The sequence below is a fragment of the Zingiber officinale genome, chromosome 3A (genome assembly GCF_018446385.1).
Source record: "Zingiber officinale cultivar Zhangliang chromosome 3A, Zo_v1.1, whole genome shotgun sequence".
In the NCBI taxonomy this organism is placed as follows: Eukaryota; Viridiplantae; Streptophyta; class Magnoliopsida; order Zingiberales; family Zingiberaceae; genus Zingiber; species Zingiber officinale.
In genome coordinates this window covers 61,664,271-61,680,930 of record NC_055990.1, presented here as the reverse complement: position 1 = coordinate 61,680,930, position 16,660 = coordinate 61,664,271, and the positions used below count along the sequence as shown (strand labels likewise).

General features: G+C 40.0%; 1 protein-coding gene across 1 annotated transcript; it reads left to right on the top strand.

The window, feature by feature from the left end:
- The first annotated feature begins 1,236 nt into the window (after positions 1 to 1,236).
- LOC122050443 (probable phospholipid hydroperoxide glutathione peroxidase) lies at positions 1,237 to 15,060 on the top strand. The gene is made up of 4 exons (XM_042611344.1): positions 1,237 to 1,621; positions 14,545 to 14,666; positions 14,766 to 14,942; positions 15,028 to 15,060. The coding sequence occupies exons 1-4, from the start codon at positions 1,237 to 1,239 to the stop codon at positions 15,058 to 15,060; spliced, it is 717 nt and encodes a 238-aa protein (XP_042467278.1).
- Positions 15,061 to 16,660: the final 1,600 nt, after the last annotated feature.

Genomic DNA, 16,660 nt, shown 5'->3' with positions numbered 1-16,660 from the left:
ATATAAAGCAACATCAGGAGCCAAAAATGGGAATCCAAAGCTGTTTAATCTATAATCAAAATGTTTGTTACCGAGCTGTTCTGTTCCAGCCGTTCCGTTCCAGCCGTTCCGGCCGTTATAACGTAGAAGAACGGCGTCCCAAAGCTATTGATACAATTAACCTAGGATTAATTGGGACGATCATTGTTTTTTATGTGTGTGTCAAAGAGTTTAAGTTAGGTTTTATATTGGTTCTAATAAATACTTAAGTTGTGCAGGACTTGATAAATTACACAAGCTTGGAAAGTCTCATCTTATGGCTCAGGTCCTTGAAGATTGGTGAAGGATGGTACATCTGAGGGACCACGGACAAGGAGCAACGGAGTGAAGGGAAGTGAACCTCGAGGCAAACGTGAAGGATGACACGAAGAAGAGCTGCAGGCTTGAGTGCATCTGAGGGACAAAGGCTGAGGAGGAAGACTTCAAAAGCAACTCGGGAGAGGATGAGTGAGAGTGTGTACATTGACACCAGTCGACTGATACAGTCGACTGGGAGCGAACAGAATAGTTCTGTTCGCTCAGCTCGCAAGTACCAGTCGACTATATGTTTTGTCAGTCGACTGGTATAATGTCGTTGAGATGATGACGCACAAAATCCCCATAGATTTGAACGACACAGTAGCCGTTGTGTGCTACCAGTCGACTGCATGTTTCAGCAGTCGACTGGTATCGGGATTTTCAGTAACCTGTATATAAGATTAGAAGCTTGGAGAGACAAAACTAACTGATTCAAAATTACTGTTTAAGCTCTCCAAGTGACCTCATTCTCTTCTTCCTAAGCTCATTTTTAATCTTGTGAGAGGAAGAGATAATCTTGTAAAGGTTTCTCCACCTTCGTTCTTGCATCGAAAAGGAGAAGATCATAGTGAAGCTTGATTGGGTGTGTGCGTGCCTTGGATTAGTCACCTCAAGAAGGTGGAGACCAAGTAAATCAAGGAGTTAGCCTTGTCTTCTTATTGTTTTTCAATTTTATCTCTTTGTGTGCTTCCGCTAACGAATTGTAGGTAACAAATTGGAATAAAGGCTATCCCCCCCCTCTAGCCTAACGCAAAGATCCTATCAATTGGTATTAGAGCCAAGTTCGCATCGGAAAAACTTATCGTCAACCGAAGCATCAAGATGACATTTCAAGAGGGATATAGCACCGCTCGACCACCCTTCTTTGATGGCAACGATTTCACATATTGGAAAGGTAGGATGGAATATTATTTGATGAATGATATTGAAAATTGGTTTAGTGTTGTAGATGGATTTGAGAAACCAAAAGATGGATCGGGAGCACCTCTTCCAACCAAGGATTGGACAAAAGAGATGGCAAAGAAGGCCCAAGCAAATGCAAAAGCCACAACAACATTGCAATATGGACTCTCAAAGGAGCAATTAAGCAAAGTAAGATCATTCAACTCCGCCAAAGAGCTTTGGGAAAAGTTCATTGAATTAAATGAGGGATCAAGCGAATCTAGGAGGGCCAAGAGAGATCTTTTGTTGGAGCAACTTCAAACCTTCACCATGAAAACCAATGAGACCGTGAGTCAAATGCATGGAAGATTCAAGGAGATAGTGAATGGACTCCATGTAATAGGTGAGAAAATTGACAATAGGGATCTAGTAAGGTATGTTTTTTAATCTTTTCCTAGAACCACCTTATGGACATCGATGGTTGATGCATATAAGGTTTCTAGAGATCTTTCCTTAGTTAAGCTTGATGAATTATTTTATGAATTTGAACTTCATAAACAAGCTAATATGGTTTCAAAAGAGAAAGGTATAGCTCTTATTGTAGAAAAGAAGGAGAAGAAAAAGAAGAAAGAAAAGAAGGTGGAATCCTCTTCATCCGAATCCGAGCAAGAATCATCGGATAGTAATGATGAAATGTCAGCAAGTGAAGTGGCTCATTATGTCAAGAAGATGATGGGAAGATCAAGGAAATTCACAAGGAAGGATGTGAAGAGAATGTTCCAACCTTCAAAAGGTAAAAGTAGTCAAAGTTCAAGTTTTAACACTAATGTCATTTGTTATGGATGTAATAAGAAAGGACACATCAAGCCAAATTGCCCGGAATTAAAAAAGAAAGAAGAAAAGGAGAAGAAGAAGGAGAAAAAGAAGAAGGAAGTCATGGTGGCCCGAGCTACATGGGATACACCAAGTATAGACTCATTGGATGAAGATGAACTATGCCTTGTCACCCGACATATGTCATTTATGGCTTTTGAACATGACAAAGATGTATCAAGTCAAGTGGAAATGTCAAGTGAAGAGGATTCATCAAGTGAGGAAAAATCAAGTGATGAATCATCATCAAGTGATGATGAGGTAAAAGAATCTCACAAAGTAGAATTTATTTATAAAACTATTGCTCATCTCAAAAATGCTTTTGTCAAATCACAATCGAAGGTGAAAACCTTGAAGGAAAAGCTTAAGTCTATTAAAAATGATGCATGTTCATCTAGTGGGTCAAGCATGCTTAAGGAAGAAAATGAAAATTTGAAGAATGATGTGATTGAGTTAAGAGCATGTCTAGAGAAGTTCACAAACGGATCAAAATATTTAGATATGATCATTAGAGACCAAAAAGTCATTTACAACAAGGCCGGAATAGGATATAGACCTAAGGAAAAGGAAGTTGCATATATGTCTCTAATCAATGGTACTAGAAATGATACACTTAGGAACAAAGTTAAGAAGAATCTTATAGGAAAGGTAAAACAAGCTTGGGTGCCTAAGAAATATTTGAATGACATTTCCGAATCAAGTGCATGGATACCAAAGAGTTGTGTGTTTTATGTTTCCTAGGTAGACGAGAAGAAGGATGCAAGTATGTGGATTGTGGATAGCGGTTGCTCAAGACATATGACCGGTGATGTGAGCAAGTTCTCCACAATAAATTATATAAAGAAAGGAACGGTATCATTTGGGAATAGTGAGAAGCTTAAGATTATAGGTAAAGGCACAATTGAGGTATCACCCACAATCATCATTCATAAAGTCTTATTGGTTAAAAAATATGGGGTTTAATTTGCTTAGTGTTAGCCAATTATGTGATGTCGGATATAATGTAGAGTTCCACCCCGATAAGTTCTTAGTTAAGCACAAAAATCTTGAAAATGTTGTGTTAAAAGGATTTAGAAAAGCAAATCTTTATTATGTTGATCTTTCATATGCTTCTAATCTCTCTATTAAGTGTTTGATATCAAAAGAAGAAAAAGGGTGGCTATGACATAGAAGACTTGGACATATCAATATGAGGAACATAGCCATGGTAGCCAAGATGGAGCTAGTAAAGGGATTACCAAAGATCAAGTACATCAAGGATAAATTGTGCGATACATGCCAAGAGGGTAAGCAATCAAGGTCATCACACAAAGGTAAAACCTTAACTAGCACTTCATTACCATTAGAATTATTGCATTTAGATCTTTTTGATTGTCATAGAACACCTTCTTTGATAGGTAACAAATATTGTTTGGTGATAGTAGATGATTACTCTAGATATACTTGGGTTTATTTCTTAAAACATAAGGGAGAAACTTTAGAAACAATTATAGGGTTTACCAAGAGAGTAGAAAATGAAAAGAACCTCAAAATTGATAGAATTAGGAGTGATCATGGTGGAGAGTTCGAGAATTTGAACTTTTCTAAGTTTTGTCTAGAAAATGGCTATAAGCATGAATTCTCTTGTCTAAGAACACCTCAACAAAATGATGTAGTGGAGAGGAAGAATCGAGCTTTACAAGAGGCGGTTAGAACCATGCTCAATGAATATTCCTTACCAAGCTATTTGTGGGCCGAAGCGGTTAATACCGCTTGTTACATTCAAAATTGTGTGTTGATTCATAAGTTTTTAGAGAAAACACCTTTTGAACTATGGAATGACATAATTCCTACAATTCACTATTTTAAAGTCATTAGTTGTAAGGTTTATATTCTTAATACTAAAGATGACTTAGGTAAATTTGAGGCCAAGTCCAATGAGGGAATTCTAGTTGGATACTCATCTACTAGTAGAGGATATAGAGTATACAACAAAAAGACTCAAATGGTTGAGGAATCATCCAATGTTGAGTTTGATGAGTCCACTAGTACTTACCCTAGGAAATCATCTATTGATAAGGATATAATTGAACAAAATCAAGCCATTACTCAAGAAATACAAAATTTACACTTAGGGGGTATGGATCAAGAGGGAGGAAGAGATGGTTCGAATGATGAAAGAAACAGTGTAGACAATGATCCTTCTAAAAATGATGATTCCATGAGATGTGGCTCAAGGGGTAAGGACTAGATCCTACTTTAGAGATCATACTAGTCAAATCACTCTAATATCACAATTTGAACCAAAATCAATTGATGAAGCTTTAATTGATACGGATTAAATTCTAGCAATGCAAGAAGGGTTGAATCAATTTGAAAGAAGTGATGTATGAGAATTGGTTCCAAGACCAAATGATAGTACAATTGTTACAACAAAATGGGTGTTTAGAAACAAACTGGATGATCAAGGAAAAGTCACTAGAAATAAGGCTAGGATAGCAGCTAGGGGCTTCAATCAAGTTGAAGGACTTGACTATGATGAAACTTATGCCCCGGTTGCTCGATTAGAGTCCATTCGGATATTATTAGGATATATTGCTTATATGGGTTTTAAATTTTATCAAATGAATGTAAAATCTGCATTCCTAAATAGGTTCATTAAGGAGGAAGTGTATGTGGAACAACCACTCGGATGTGAAGACATAAATTACCCAAATCATGTTTATAAACATAAGAAAGCGTTGTATGGATTAAAACAAGCTTCTCGGGCATGGTATGAAAGACTCTCATTCTTCTTAATCTCCAAAGGTTTTAGAAGAGGAACAATTGACCCAAGCCTATTTTTAAAGTCTAAGGACGGAGACATTTTTGTTGCACAAGCTTATGTTAATGACATCATTTTTGGTTCAACAAATAATGACCTTCTTCAAGACTTCATTAAACATATGGAAAGTGAGTTTGAGATGAGTCTAGTTGGAGAGCTAAGTTTCTTCTTAGGGTTGCAAATCAAACAAACCAATGAAGGAACTTATGTCTATCAAACAAAATTTGCTAAGGAACTTATCAAGAAATTTGGTTTGGAAAATGCTAAGGTAGTATCTACTCTTATGGGAACTAATACAAAAATAGATAGTGATCAAGAAGGAAAATTAGTAGAACCAAAGCAATATAGAAGTATGATTGGTAGTTTGTTATACCTAACCGCTAGTAGACCGGATATACTCTTTGCAGTAGGTATGTGTGCAAGATACCAATCATGTGCCAAGGAATCTCATTTAGTGGCGGTAAAGAGAATCTTGAGATACATCAAGTGTACCCTTAATGTAGGTCTTTGGTACCCTAGAACTCGAAATTTTGATTTAATTGGATATACCGATTCCGAATATGCGAGTTGCAAATTAGATAGAAAGAGTACTAGCGGTGGATGTCAATTTCTTGGACCTTCCCTTGTAAGTTGGAGTAGTAGAAAACAACCTTGTGTGACCTTGTCCACAACCGAGGCCGAGTATGTGGCAATGGGTGGTTGTGTAACTTAATTATTTTGGATGATGCATACCTTAGAGGATTATGAGCTACACTATTCCAAGGTCAAGGTATTATGTGATAATGTAAGCACTATCAATTTGACCAAAAATCCGGTGCATCACTCTAGGATAAAGCACATTGATGTCAAACATCAGTTTATTAGAGATCATGTGACAAGAGGAGATATTGAATTACTTTATGTTGAATCAAAATCTAACCTTGCCGATATTTTTACTAAGTCTTTACCCGAAGTAGAGTTCACCTCCATTCGAAGAGAACTTGGTTTGTGCTTTGTAGAATAATAGACTTCACATTGCATGATTTCATGAATTTAAAGGTAAGGTTGCTACTTGACTATATATCACAAAGGACCTAGGATGCCTTACTTGTCTTTAGAAATTAAGTGAGAAACTAGGAAGATGCATTTGGTTCATCATGTTAGTTATGATGCATTATATTGAGCCAAAATGACATCTAGAGATATTAATCCTTTATTGGACCAATCATTGAGAAGGCTTGTGTACACTCAATGTGCTCATTGCTCCTAGAATGTGATTGGAAATTTCAAATTCTAAAATATTACATGTCATTATGCATTGTTGTCACAAAGACATTAACATTTGAACCTAATGCATAATTCTCATGTAAATGACTGGTAGAGATGTATTCGGGTTTGGCCAGGTCCAATATGTTGGAACCCCAAGGTGTTTTGATGTGATCAAACAAGCTAAGTTAGGTCCTGAGTTTGTTTAACCCTTGTGTCTAAGTGTGCAGGAGCTTAGGAACACAGGAAGTCGAGCGGAAGACGCGGCTAGCGAGAAGGACGGCATGGGGAGAGAGCCGACGGGCTCGGTGCGTCCGAGGGACGAGGTGACCACGGAAGAATACACCGGTGGACGAGAAAAATGTGCACGACGTTCGAGGAACGAGAAACCGGGAAGGAAGGCTGCTCGAGGCGAAGGCTGGAACTTGGGTTCGGGTGAGCCCTATTCCGGATGACCGAGATCACCCAAGCGAGCGGATCTGGAGGAGAAGAACCGGACCGGGGCGGGACTGAACCAAAGAAGAGGTCCCGGACGAAAAAGTCAACTTCTGTTGACTTTGGGCTCCGGGGCGCCCGGACCTGGATTTTGACCAGGATCGCATCAAACGCGATCTGATCATTGGGGGATAAAATTTTATCCCCCCAGGGCGCCCGGAACCCCTTCGGGGCGTCCCGACCAGTGCTATAAATATAGCACTGATCTGCACAGTTAAATCAACTCACTTGTAATTCATTTCTTTCTGTGCTTTCTATTCTTTTGTTCTGTCAATGCTGTAAGAGGCTACTCCACCCAGAGGAGAATCAGATAGTGCGCCAACTTTGTCTTGGATTAGCAATCCTCTGATTGCAAACCAAGTAAACCCTCTTGTGTCTGATCTTTTAATTTAGTCTTTTCTTTTTATTACAAGTGTCTGTTAATTAGTTGAATATCCGAGAAAGGTTTTGTGTTTATTTTTTAGGGCAATTCACCCCTCCCCTCTTGCCGGCCTCCAAAGGGACCAACACAATCTAGTAAGGAGTTACCTAAACTAGCGTGTTAAAATCAAGGTTGCATCTTTGTAGTCTTGATGGTTATGGGGTTGGTATCTATCTTGAGATCCTAGTTGGATACACTTTTACACTTATTTTTCCCAAATCGATATCAACATAACATACCTCTCCATCAAATTTGAGCATTTTTGGAGGTCTAGAGAATATTTGGCGCATTTCTGGAACTCAGATTCTGTAAAATTAAACTGTGTGTCAGTCAACTGATACAGACATCAATCGACTGTTGCAGTCGACTGATATAGTCGACTGCCAGCACTGTTCCGCAATACAGAACCATTTTGTATGGTTTTTATTTAGGGTGCAGTCGACTGCATGTTTCATCAGTCGACTGCATGTTTTAGCAGTCGACTGGTGCCCTCGATTCTATATAAAGCATGCCCGATCGGATGGCGACAGAAACCCTAGCTTTTCGCCGCCACCGCCCACTGTTTTTCGCCGACTGGTCCTGTTGCTTGCCTCCTTCGACTCCTCCTTGCTCTCAAAATCCTTCTAAACTCTTGGATCTATGCTTCCCTTCCTCCAGTCACCTCACTTTCTCTCTAAAACATGGTCAAGGGGCAGATTCGGATCTAGATTTGGGGATTCCGCCGTTCCATTTCCAACCAGTCGATCAGAGGCATATGGAGCGTCGGTAATGCTTCCTTTTACGCTTGACTCTTCAAATTTGGGTTTGATCCATGTCTAAATTCGTTTCCATGTTCTGTTTGCTTCTTGTTTAGCTCAAACTGGACACTTGTTTTCCACTTGCATGGTTTAGGGTTAGGCAAAAGCGTCGAGTTGGTGAGGGCACCTCTCGGCAGCCTCCACCACCACCTTCCGGTGGTTGGTTTCCATCTGAGGCTAGCCGACACCACTTTGAGAATACCGACTTTTAGATGATGAGCTGTCGGTATCTCAATCGGTCATATTTTACTAACATTGCCCCTGAGATCATCGAGATTGGTGTGTATTATGGGTTAGACAAACTATTTCATTGCATGACTACCGTCAATTTAGATCTGTGCAAAGAGTTTTATAATAATCTGCGTCCATGTAATCACGATAGTCATGCATATGTCTCTATGGTAGGCGGGATGTCCATAGATTTCACCCCTGATGTCCTGCGATCCTTCTTAGGTTGTAGGCGGTCTACTAGCACATTTACGTGCTTTCCCCAGGTTGATGAGCCACTATCTGCGTCCCTTTCCTATGTCTCCATTGATATGATTCATCAGCACTATTTTCATACTCCTAGGGCTCCACTCAAGTGTATCTTTGACGCCACATGCATGTCAGCCCCCATCTACGTTTTCTATAAGGTTGTCATTGCCTGTCTCCTGCCTATAGTGACTAAAGGGCAAGCCAAGATTCACCTTCCTCATTTAGTTATGATGTATGACCTGGAGCAGCGTCTTGATATCGATATCGCTCTTCAGGTTTATGAGTCTATCATTCATTTTTCTCGACCAGTCCAGGGGAAGTTATACATGCCCTTCTGTCATGTCTTGACCTCATTTTTCATTACTAAAGGGATAGACGTCACTAGGGGTGCCTTGCATCAGTCATCTAAGGACTTTGACCAGTTAGGGTCTCGCCAGCTCTCTTTAGCCCAGATTGAGCAGCGTGACTGTGTTATGGCATGGCGTCGCCGCCCTGGCCAGGATGAATCTGATTCAGATGAGGATGCGGAGGAGGTCCCTACCCCTGCTCCAGAGCCGGCGCGTGCCTCCCTACGGGAGCAAGTCTTTCATTTAGAGGAGTTTGTTCGCTAGGAGTTTCAGACTATTCGTCAACAGCAGACCAAGATGTTTGATATGATGTGGCGCTGGGATCTTGCCTACCAGGGCCCTCCTCCTCCTCCTTCCCATGATGATGCTTCGGCGTAGAGACTATGCTTTGTTGCTTGGTGTCGGGTGGACTTTTGGCTCTGATTTTTTTACTCTTTCTCACCTTGAACACTGTTGATGATGTTGTAGGATGTTCTTATCTCCTTTGACTATGTCTTTTGAGACCTCTTGTATTTCTATCTATGCATGCTAGTTCTGTTTATGTTTTTTTAGTACGATTTTGCCTATGCTTATGTTTCACTGTTAATAACTATTCATGTGCGCCTGTGCTTCTATTTACTCTTGTACGGGGTCTTTATATGCTTGATTCTTTAGGGAGTATCCTGTGCCTTTTGGCCCTGTCCTTCTGAACTTGTTGCTTCCTCTATCCTTTTTGATATTTGTCAAAGGGGGAGATAATACAAGTTTAAGTTAGAATGTTTTGGATAGAGCATATGCTAATGGGGAGTTTTGGATATCATGACTTATGTTTCATGATAGAGCATATGTTAAGGGGGAGGTGTGGATTTTATGCTTTATGTTTCATGATTATACCATGCTTATAATTTTCAAAGTTATGAAATTTTATTCTTCATGATTTTATGTTTCATGATAACAAATATCAAAGTTCTGGATGTTGTGTTTCATCCTTACATTATGTTTGCAATTTCAAAGTTAGTATTATATCTAACTTAAACATATTGCCACACATCAAAAAAGGGGGAGATTGTTGATATAATCTGCCTAGGATTAATTGGGACGATCATTGTTTTTGATTTGTGTGTCAAAGAGTTTAAGTTAGGTTTTATATTGGTTCTAATGAATACTTAAGTTGTGCAAGACTTGGTAAATTACACAAGCTTGGAAAGTCTCATCTTATGGCTCAGGTCCTTGAAGATTGGTGAAGGATGGTGCATCCAAGGGACCACGGACAAGGAGCAACGGAGTGAAGGGAAGTGAACCTCGAGGCAAACGTGAAGGATGGCACGAAGAAGAGTTGCAAGCTTGAGTGCATCTGAGTGACAAAGGCTGTGGAGAAAGACTTCAAGAGCAACTCGGGAGAGGATGAGTGAGAGCGTGTACATTGACACCAATCGACTGATACAGTCAACTAGGAGCAAACAAAATGGTTCTGTTTGCTCAGCTCGCAAGCACCAGTCGACTGCATGTTTTGTCAGTCGACTGGTATAATGCCGTTGAGATGATGACGCACAGAATCCCCACAGATTTGAACGGCATAGTAGCCATTGTGTGCTACCAATCGACTGCATGTTTCAGCAGTCGACTGGTATCGGGATTTTCATTAACCTGTATATAAGGTTAGAAGCTTAGAGAGACAAAACTAACTGATTCAAAATTACTGTTTAAGCTCTCCAAGTGACCTTCAAGACTTAATACTCTCATTCTCTTCTTCTTAAGATCATTTTTAATCTTGTGAGAGGAAGAGATAATCTTGTAAAGGTTTCTCCACCTTCATTCTTGCATCGAAAAGGAGAAGATCATAGTGAAGCTTGATTGGGTATGTGCGTGCCTTGGATTAGTCACCTCAAGGAGGTGGAGACCAAGTAAATCGAGGAGTTAGCCTTGTCTTCTTATTGTTTTTCAATTTTATCTCTTTGTGTGCTTCCGCTAACGAATTGTAGGTAACAAATTGGAAGAAAGGCTATTCACCCCCCTCTAGCCTAACGCAAAGATCCTATCAAAAGCAACCGACGTTATACGCCGGAACTTTGGAACGCCATGGGTCGTTCCCGTGCCGGAACGACCGTTTCGGCCGTTCCAGGTTCGTTTCGACAAACTATGATTGAGATTATGACACCGAATGTGACAAATCTTGATGGGTTATAATTAATTTGGAATTATTATCCTTTTTGATACTTTTGCTGTCGTTAGTTACAATAAAAAACCAGTGGGATATCAACCAAATTAGTACTTTGGTTTTCGTCATTGAGTAGGATTTCCAGATGAGTTTGCACCAAGGGATGCACAATCCCTCCATGCATAAGTGTTGGATCGTGATAGACGAGGGGAGGCTGAATCTCGTTCGTTCGAAATCTTTTCTTTTCGTAATAATAAAAATGAATCAAAGTATAGTTTGCAGCGGAATATAAAGAGACAAAAATTTAGAGACACAATAGTTTTTTACTTGATTTGTAGTCCGACAACTACTATTTCAAGACCCGCGATCTTTGATTGCTTTCGGTGGGAAATTCTAAATAGTTCTTCCAGACGAAGCCAAATCGTCCATTATGAAAAGATGATAGTAATGTTGAATATAAGTGAATGGAGAAGAGGTGAAAGAGGAAAGAGGCTCCATTGTGAATGAGACTTTAGTCCCACATTCGGAGTTTTATGGCATGATGATTGGTTTATATTGATTAATATGCATTGAGGATGTAAACAAATGCATGAGGAGAGACTCTCTCTCATGGGGGATGCAAATCTAGGGCCCGGATTGCACTGAACCATGTTGACTCGTGTGCGGGCACGACTTACGCACGTCGAATGCTGGATCGGTCGAGGCAAAATTCGTCCAAGTGAAACAACCAACGTTTTTTCCACATAAACCTTTAGCTGCTGTAACGGATGCATTAAGTTTGAGATTAATGCAGAATCTAAACGTTCGAGTAATAATGAGTGAAACAGTAGACGTTTCACTGTTCGGCTAGTAATGGTCATTAATCGACCATTAATGCTGTCGTTGATCTGAGCTCCTATATAAGGAGGCTACGATCACAGGCAAAAAAGACACATGCAACGAAGCAAGCAGAAGCTCTCCGCCTCATTCCCCTCCTCTGTCGTGCAACTCCTGCTCGACAGAGTGCCCGTGATAGCGATCGAGTGTCGCTCAACTTGCTGTGACCACTAGTGTTAGGTGGAATCACGGTCAACCGTTATATCCTGGGAAACAGACGACCCGAGTAAACCTCGAAGCACTGCCGAAGGTAGGGCGAATCTGTTTCAAGGAAATTACGTTAGTCGCAGGCCTTGGTTAGTTTTCCCGGTCGGTCTCTTCATCCGCCCGGTCGATCTCTTCATTGCACTCGGTCGGCCTGACTGCTTCGCCTGACCTGCATCTTCCCAACCTATCTGCCTGCTTTGCCCGATCGGCCAATTTGCGCCCGGCCTGTCCTCTTCGCCCGATCGGCTAGTCTGCGCTTGACCTGCCGCTACGCCGGGGTTGTCTGCTTCGCTCGATCGACTAGCTTGATTGACTCCTGACCTGTCTGCTTAGACCGGTCTTTTCGCGCTCGGCCTAACTGCTTCGCCTGATCGGCTTGTTTGCCTGTCAGCTCGCTCGACCTGCCTCTCGCTAGGCCTTTCTGACCGCCCGACCGTACTGTTCGGTCACTCTGGTCATCTCATCGACTGAGTCCGATCAGCCGCTCTTCGGTACATAGCAAAAATCAGCACCCGCTGACAGTCTAAGATTATACGCTCATGTCATCTCGATTGTAAGTTGAATTTAGATTTTGTAATTTTAAATTCAGCTAAGTCTCCAAAAATCTTTGGCAACAGATTGTTGTGTCCAACAAGTAACAATCCTACTATCTCCAATCAATAAATGCAAGTATGAAAATAATTTACTAACAACACAAGTATGAAAATTTAGTAAAGTTGTTGGAGAGATTTTCGGAGTAGAGGTATCGTCGCTTACACAAACAGTAGCAACAATGATAGAATGAATCGGAGAGAAAAGTTGTTGTGAGCTCGAACCTGGAGACCTTCTTTTATAGACATGGTTTGGTCAATTGAACCCCTGTTCGGTCGATTAATGTTTTTGGTTGATTGATCCTCCTATCAGTCGACTGAACCTTGCACTTTCCTTCTTTGCTATGATCAGATCTGTGCAATCCCATGATTTTCGGTGTTCGGTCAATTGATCATGCTTATTGGTCGATCGAACTTCTGAGTATGCTTCCTTTTATGGATCGGTCGATTGATAAACTATATCAGTTGATTGATCACTCTGTGATACCAAATCTATGAGCTTCGCTTTGATCATTTTATTTTGCTTTGATCGGTCGACTGAACCTCTGGTTCAGTCGATCGAACCATTTGTTAACCCAAAATTTTGATTTATCCGCAAAATAGAGTTAGCATATTAATGCTACTACAAAGACAAAGTTAAATAGATATACATATGCTTAATAAGACATCATGGACTTTCCTGATCTCAACTTAGAAATCTCTGTCAATTTCTTTGGTTGGTTCAACACCTAAAGTTTGCCCTTACCGGGACACGACCTTACTGTACTCACTCTAGGAACTTCCCTCAACTCACTTATCAAATATCGGATCCTCTAAATTTATTTTGACTTAACTGTTTAGCATCGGATCGGCTGTTAGGGCTTCCACTTGATTCGATATCGGGTCCTTCAGACCTATTGAGTCCACCTGCCAGATGTCAGTCCACTTGACCCATCTGGACTTCCTGTCTAGTTCCACGATTCACTAAAATTTCCCTTGCCTAGTATCAAGTTCAGTTGACCTACTAGGACTTTCCAAGTTGAGCATCCTGCACACTTGATTAATTGATCAGATAATAATAAGATTTAACTTAAACCTTTGATAACATGAAAATATAGATTTAATTATGGTGCTCTTTACACTAACAATAAGCAAGTGATACACTGAATAAATAGTGAAAGAGCTTGTTCAACTCTGGCATCAATGGAATCAAGTTCTCTGCAAAGAACAAAATTGAGAATGCATGAGCTGGATAAGGAATAACGGATCCCTTGGAGGCACCCGCCTATTGATGGAAGTGAGTATAGTTGGCAGTAAGAGATCAATCTGCAGTCGGGAAATTCCTTGATTTGAACAAACAGGGAAAAAGCATGGGATATTCATAATTTAGAAGCACATCCCTACCTATCCACTGTACCAAAAGGATGTATCAGATTGGTGACAAGCTGTATCATATTCGATTGTGAATAACTGGACTTTGTTTTTATTGTACCGATCCGGCTCTTCGGCTCTTTGGGTGGCCACATTAGCGGCTCAATTGTCGCTCACTTGGCTACCAAGATTCATAAACTCTAGTACTTATCCTGGAGGTCTAGAGTTCGAATCCTGGGGAAGGAAAAAATCCACTGGCCAGGGGTGGAAAGACCTTGTAAGTAACGTCATGGCCGAAGGATCGTCGGTTGACGACATAAAGGGTCGTCAGTTGGGCTGCCATTGTGGCCGCCCAAGGGACCAAGGTTGGGCCGCCAGTTGAGCCGTTAATGTGGCCGTCCAAGGAACCGAGGGATCGGATCATTACAATATAAGGTACTTTCTTGCTAACTCAACAAGGGCTTATCTTATCTTTAACAGATTGTAGTAGTCAACTGGAATAGATATGCTACACCTTAATTGATTTCTCCGAGATGAAGATAAAACTATGGATATTATTTTCTGCACGCCAATGTGATCTTTAAACTTAAACACTATTATCCGTGATCGATTTGCAGTTGCTAGAAAGTAGAACAAAAAAGATAATTTTGGAAGTTCATTTCTGTTCTCCAAAACCTTATATTTGCCTTGATTGCATACATGGAACAGGTCTTGAGATTTTGGCTTTCCCGTGCAATCAGTTTGCCGGGCAAGAACCTGGAAGCAAGGAGATTGTCGAGTTTGCTTGCACTTGCTTCAAAGCTGAATATCCTATATTTGAAAGGTTAGTTGTAGAATTTTCTTAATGTTTCATAATTTTTTTTACCTGTTTGTTGTTTGCTCCTGAACATTGTAATCACTCTCTCGTTTAACCTTTCTTCCTACTTTAGGTTGAGGTAAATGGTCGAAATGCTGCACCTATATACAAGTTCTTGAAGTGCAGCAAGGATGGTATCTTTGGGGATAGCATCAAGTGGAACTTCACAAAGTTCTTGGTCGACAAGGATGGTAAAGTGATTCATATATCGCAATGCGCTAACCACATCTCCTCTGAGCATGGATCGGAGGTACACAAAATTCCCTCGGTTCATTCCACAGACCATTTGCAACACATGTTCCATCTCTAACATTTGAATCTGTATCCTTCTGCAGAAGGATATCAAGGAGTTATTGGAAGTTTCCTAGATCTCACATGCACGCAGCTCCTCCGACGATCCAACTATTGCACGAATAAAAGTACGAATGATAGTTTGAATAATGCACTGTGTAGAATACATTTGTGCGACATTTATTGAAAATCCTATTATCAGTACCTCAACTTTTACAATTTTGGTGAGTGCCTTGGTGGAATGAACTGAGGGAATTTTGTGTTCCTCTATCATCAATGCCTCAACTTTATTATTTGGTGAGTGCCTTGGTGAGTGATTATTGGCGGTGAAAGTGTAAACTAATATTGAATGATAAAGTGTAGATCAGTTCTTAATTTGGTCGAGGAAAGTTAGAGAGGCGTGGCATCTTTTTAGGGGCATGTTCTACTTTGCACCACAAATGAACTTTAAAGGCACTTTGATTCTAGTGCGATTGTTTTGGAGGTTATCTTGTTGTTTCTTTTTCTTTTGTCTCTTGGATCTACTTGATTTTTTTTAGAACAAATTGCACCAATCATAGCTATTTTCCTTGCTCTATCTAACATTTGAACATATAGGTGTAAGGAGGATTACCCTTATGAACGTAGAAATGATTCGACTATATGCCTCTTTAGAAGATACTTGTCGTGATATAAAGACGAATGTCTAGATCCTGTTCTCCTTAGATTTATCACTATATATAACAATTTATTTACACTAGTAGTGTCCAATATAAAATTTAAAAATAGAAAACCTTCTATTAATGCTTTTTGTTATTGAGAATTTATTAGAGCATCTTCGGAGCTTCCACTGGTGGCGTGGCTTGAGGTAGGAAATTACCTCAAGCGACGGAGCGGCTCCGCAAACGTAGAGCCGCTCTAACGTCAATCTTTTTTTTTAAAATTTTTTTTATATTTGTTATTTAAAAAATAATGTACACACAGGAGGTAGGTTGAGAAGAAATTAATTGAATAAAGATAGACGTTAAACAACGGCTACTTTGATAGTCGTTATTCAACGTTTAATTTTTTTAATTAAAAAAAATCTATAAATACATCCTGAACTCATTTTTTTTTCTTTCATCTCTTCATTCTCTATTTCTTTCATCTTTTCATTCCCTATTTGCATTTGAGATGGACAAAAATTTCAAGGTTTCTTTTACAAATCTTTTGAATTCTTCAAATGCGGAAAAAATTCATCTTCTCAAAATATCTGCATTCCTCCAAACCATAATGCCCAATATCCTCAATTTTTCTCCCATATGCAATACTGTCCAATTTTTTAAAATATTTCATATGTTTCACAAGGTCCTCCAAATTTCTCAAATTTTCAGAGTTCTCAAAATTTTTCGCTCCCCTTCTGAGTAACACCGCCCCAACTCCATTTGGTATGTATTCACACCCAGATTGGTCAACCATGAACAAACAATTTGGGATGCCTTCTATGCCTTTCGTATTTTCACCTCCTCAACCACCAGCCATGTTTTTGAATGAAGCAAGGACTATTATGAACTTCTAATGCCATCGTCTGTTCCAACATCTCAATGGCCACCACACTCATCACAAGAAGAGTGTGAAGTTGAATCGAAGAAAGATGTTTCTAAACAAAGATTTTGGTCTCTTGATGAAGATATGGTCCTTGCGAAGTCATGAGCAACT

Coding starts and splice junctions, on each gene's coding strand:
- LOC122050443 (XM_042611344.1), top strand. CDS start 1,237: ATGGAATATTATTTGATGAATGATATTGAAAATTGGTTTAGTGTTGTA. Junction 14,667..14,765: donor CTATATTTGAAAGGTTAGTT/GTAGAATTTTCT, acceptor TTCCTACTTTAG/GTTGAGGTAAATGGTCGAAA. Junction 14,943..15,027: donor CCTCTGAGCATGGATCGGAG/GTACACAAAATT, acceptor ATCCTTCTGCAG/AAGGATATCAAGGAGTTATT.